We start from the raw sequence: 4656 nt of genomic DNA, 5'->3' as shown, positions 1-4656 counted from the left end.
CTTCCAAATTTCTTGGCAGAGATGAGTGAGTGCCTCTTGTGCTGCCTCACTTTCTTGAAAGATTTCAATTTTGATTCCATCAATTCCTGGTGCCTTGTTCTTTGCCAATTCTTTCCATGCACTTTAGACTTCCTCCCTGAGTATCATTGGCTCTTGTTCATATGGTACCTCTTGAAATGGTTGAACATTAATTAACCATTTCCTTTTGATACAATGATTCTGTATTTTCCTTCCATCTTCTCTTGATGCATTCTTTTGAGAATAGGATGATGAAAGTGATATACTTGTGTCTACTTGTACCTTCTCATTGCTCTTTGTGCACATAATCTGGGAACAGTAATTCCTGGGTGGTGTGAATGGTTCATTAGTTGGTTCAAGTTCCCCCAGAGGCACTTCCTAAGAAAGGCCTGATGATTTAATTCCAGGAAAAGCAGTCATTGAGGCCCTGGGGTGGTTCCAACTCATCCAAGTGGAAGAAAACCCTGGTCTGTAAAGATTACAGCCAACACACGGGATTGGCATGAGTGGGGATGGGTTTTGGTTTAACCTAGGAATCTGTGGAAGTGTTTCAATAAGTACCCATTAATAAATGACTGGAGTCCTGGTGTGGCGCTGTAGGATAAGCATTGGACTATCAAACCCACCAACTACTCTTTGGAAACCCTATGTTGGTGTTTGCCACCGACTCATAGCGACCCCTCTGCACAACAGAAGGAAACACTGCACGGTCCCGTGTCAGCCTCACAATCATTGCTAATCCTGAGCCCATGGCCACCACCACTATGCCAATCCATCTCCTTGGGGGCTCTTCCTCTTTTTCTCCACCTTCCACTTTACCAGACATGATATCCTTCTCCAGGGACGGCCCCTTCATCAGGGTCGCTGTGAGTCAGTAAGACTCGAAGGCACAAAAACAGTAACAATAAACGACTTTCTTTGCTCGCCCTAGAGAGTTAGTTCCAAGTCTTCGAGATGAAGTTTTTAATCAGGTTAGGAAGAAAAGATGCCAAGTTTCCCCACGGGGACCGGAGGGAGGTGCTGGGACTGGAAGTGGAGGTGGGGCCAATGGATTGCCCTGGAGCGGCTTTATCTTTTCACTCCGGAACGTTTGTTCCGCATTTCACTGCATTTTTCCCCGGACCCTTTTGAGCAACGAGCCCTTGCACTTCCGGTGTCACCAGGCAAGTTGGCGTGGCCCTCCCGTTCTCTGCCTCGCGTGCTCCGACAGGTTCCCTTGCGGCCACACACAGTGTGGGTGTCCAGTTTAATGGCGGGGTTGACGCTGTTTGTGGGCCGCCTCCCGTCCTCGGCTCGCAGTGAGCAGCTGGAGGAGCTGTTCAGTCAGGTTGGGCCAGTGAAGCAGTGCTTCGTGGTGACTGAGAAAGGTAGGGGCGGCGGTGGAGGATCCGGCTCGGGTATCCCGGGAGTGGGATGGGGGCCAGGACATCCTCCTAAACTTTAGGAAACCGTAGAATTCTTTACCTGTCCCTAAGAGAAGAGACTGGGAATTGATTTTCTTTTTCAGACGGACTCTGACATGTTCACGGAGTCCTGGTGTGGCACTGTGTAGGATAAGCACTGGATTGCGAACTACAAGGTTAGCGGTTCAAACCCACCAGCTCCTCTGAAACCCTGTACAGGGTCTCTGTGACTTAGCATGAAGTCCTGATGTGCCGCTGTAGGATCAGCTCGGGATTGCGTGACCTTTTTATTGTGAATTGAAGGAAGTTTTATAGGGCAGGTCATCAGTTTGACGTTCAACTAATCTTACACTATGTTTCTTCTCAGTGTTTGCAATGATAAATGTAACATCATTTATCCCACTTCCTCTGCGTTTCTTTCTTTCTTTTTTTTTGCAACTGTTTACTGTGAATTCAGTGAGGGTTTACAGACAAGATCATCAGCTTTATATTCAACAAATCACACACATTGTTTCTTCTCAATGATTACAATCCCCTCCTTGCCACAACAGTTACCCTGTTTCCTCCCTGTGGTTTATATTTATGTTCATTCACTTTCCCATGCTTTCTCAACTTTTGTCCTTAGGAAATTGTTGCCCTTTTGATATAGGATGATTGACCATTCCATGGTGAGCATATTTTGTTGGTGTTATTCCCCCCAGCTCCCCCTGATAAATCTACCTACTGCTTGGTGGAAAATTGGGCCATGAGGATGAGCTCCTTTCCAGACCTGGAGGGTGGCGGAGGGTGGCTACGTAGCCTCAGGTTCCTCCAGTCTCTTTCTGACAAGTAAACCTGTTTTTTTTGTTGTTGTTGTTAAATAATTTTGAGTTTTGCTTTGCATTTTCTCCCACTCTATCCAGGAACTTCTAATGTGATCCCTTTCAGGGAAGTTGGTAGTGGTAGCCAGGTCCTGTCTAGTTGTTTTGGTCTCAGAGTTGTGGCGACTGATGTTCACGTGTTCTAGTAGTCCATTGGACTAATAGATTCCAAGCTTCTTCAGTACTTATCACTCTTCTTTCTTCTGCGCAGGGAGAGACCAGTAGCTGCACCTTAGATAGCCGCTTATGAGTTTTCATGATCCTGTATGCTACTTACCCAAGCAGCATGTAGAACATTGTCACTGGACTATGTTAAGCCAATTGACCATGGTGTCCCCTGAGACTATGGGCCTGAGCTCCAGGCCCATCAAATCATTGCATTAAGATGCTTGATAATATTTAGGAAGTTTTCATCATTTGCTTGCTGTATGCTGCACGACATTCAGAGTTGCGTTTTCAGGAAAGAAAAATAGTCATGTACAAATATCTTCGTTCAAACTCTTGTATATATGTGGGATATATAAGTATATATATATATCATATTCTTCCTCTCTTACCCTTTCAACCTATGGGTCACTACTTGATTCAGAGGCACTTAACAACAACAATAGATGTGTTTATTTAAGTTAAAGCATTCCCTTGAGTTTCTAAAGCACATTCAGTTTGTTACAGGCATTCACCTATAACATCTTACTTGGTAATAATGATGATTACTAATTTTGAGTAAAGCGTCTGTAAAGAGTACTGGTGTGGCACTGTAGGATAAGCGTGGGATTGCTAACCACAAGGTCAGTGGTTAAAACCCACCAGCAGCTAGCTCCTTGGAAACTCTAGACAGAGTCACTATGAGTCATTACTGATTGAGGACACGCAAAACAACAAGACACTTAACAGCAATAACAACAAAGTGCTTAAGAACAACAACAAGGCTTACTGACACTAAGGCACTCTTGAAATTTACATGTTGTTGTTAGGTGCCATGGAGTCTGTACCAACTCATAGCCACCCTATGTACGACAGAACAAAACACTGCCTGGTCCTGTGCCAACCTCACAATCATTGATACATTTGAGCCCATTGTTGCTGCCACTGTGCCAATCCATCTCATTGGGGGTCTTCCACTTTTTCTAAGACCCTCCATTTTACCAAACATGATATCCTTCTCCAGGGATGGATCCCTCCCAATAATATGCCCGAAGTATGAGAGCCAAAGTCTGGCCGTCCTGGCTTCCATGGAGCACTCTGACTACTTAATACAGATGAGTTTGTTCTTTTGGCAGTCCATGGTACTTTTAATCTCTTCCAACACCATAACTCAAATGCATTAATTCTTCTCTAATCTTTCTTGTTCACTGTCCAACTTTTGCATGCATATGAGGTTACTGAAAATACCATGACTTGGGTCAGGTGCACTTTAGTCTTCAAACTGACATCTTTGCTTTTGAACACTTTAAAGAGGTCTTGTGCAGCAGATTTGCCTAATGCAGTACATCATTTGATTTCTTGACTCTTGCTTCCATGAGCATTGATTATGGATCGAAGCAAAATGAAGTCTTTGGCTACTTCAATCTTTTCTCCATTTATGACGTTATTTATTGGTTCAGTGTGAGGACTTTGTTTTCTTTACTTTTAGGTGCAACCCATATTGAAGGCTGTGGTCTTTGATCTTCATCAGTAAGCATTTTAAGTCCTCTTTTCTTTCAGCAAGCAAGGTTGTATCAACGGCGTATTGCAAGTCGTTAATGAGTCTTTATCTTATACTAATGCCGTGTTTGTTTGTTTTTTCATATAATCCAGCTTCTCAGATTATTTGCTCAGCATACAAATTGACTAAGTATGGTGAAAGAATACAACCTTAGTACACACCTTTCCTAATTTTAAACCAGTGTTCCCTTGTTCTGTTTGGACAGTTACCTGTTGGTCTATGTACAGGTTCCTTATGAGCACAATTAAATGTTCCATAATACTCATTCTCCAAAATGTTGTGTGGCTTGTCATGATCCACACAATTGAAAGCCTTTGCATAGTCAATAAAGCAAAAGTAAACATCTTTTTTTATATTCTTTGCTTTCAGCCAAGATCCATCTGATGCCCTCTTCTGAATCTTGCTTGAACCTCTGGAAGTTTTCTGTCAATGTATGGTTACAGTCATTTAAAAATTATCTTTAGCAAAATTTTGCTTGCATGGGACATTATGATACTGTCCAATGATTTCCACATTCTGTTGGATCACTTCTCTTTGGAATGGGCCCAAATATTGATCTCTTCCAGTCATTTGGTCAGGTAGTTGTCTTCCAGATTGCTTGGCATAGATGAGTGAGTGTTTCCAGTGCTGCAACAGTTCATTGAAAGATTTCAATTTATATTCCATCAAT

General features: G+C 43.0%; 1 protein-coding gene across 2 annotated transcripts in view; it reads left to right on the top strand.

The window, feature by feature from the left end:
• Positions 1 to 1267: 1267 nt before the first annotated feature.
• Positions 1268 to 4656, top strand: part of RBM28 (RNA binding motif protein 28) — a 36923-nt gene continuing 33534 nt past the window's right edge. For both annotated transcript variants that reach the window (XM_006861103.1, XM_006861102.1), the window contains exon 1: positions 1268 to 1385. In XM_006861103.1, coding sequence (XP_006861165.1) covers positions 1268 to 1385 — 118 coding nt within the window. The remainder of the gene's footprint in view (positions 1386 to 4656) is intronic.

Source organism: Chrysochloris asiatica, unplaced genomic scaffold, assembly GCF_000296735.1.
Source record: "Chrysochloris asiatica unplaced genomic scaffold, ChrAsi1.0 scaffold00041, whole genome shotgun sequence".
NCBI lineage: Eukaryota > Metazoa > Chordata > Mammalia > Afrosoricida > Chrysochloridae > Chrysochloris > Chrysochloris asiatica.
Note: the sequence above shows the minus strand (reverse complement) of the source record. Positions and strands in the feature narration are given on the sequence as shown.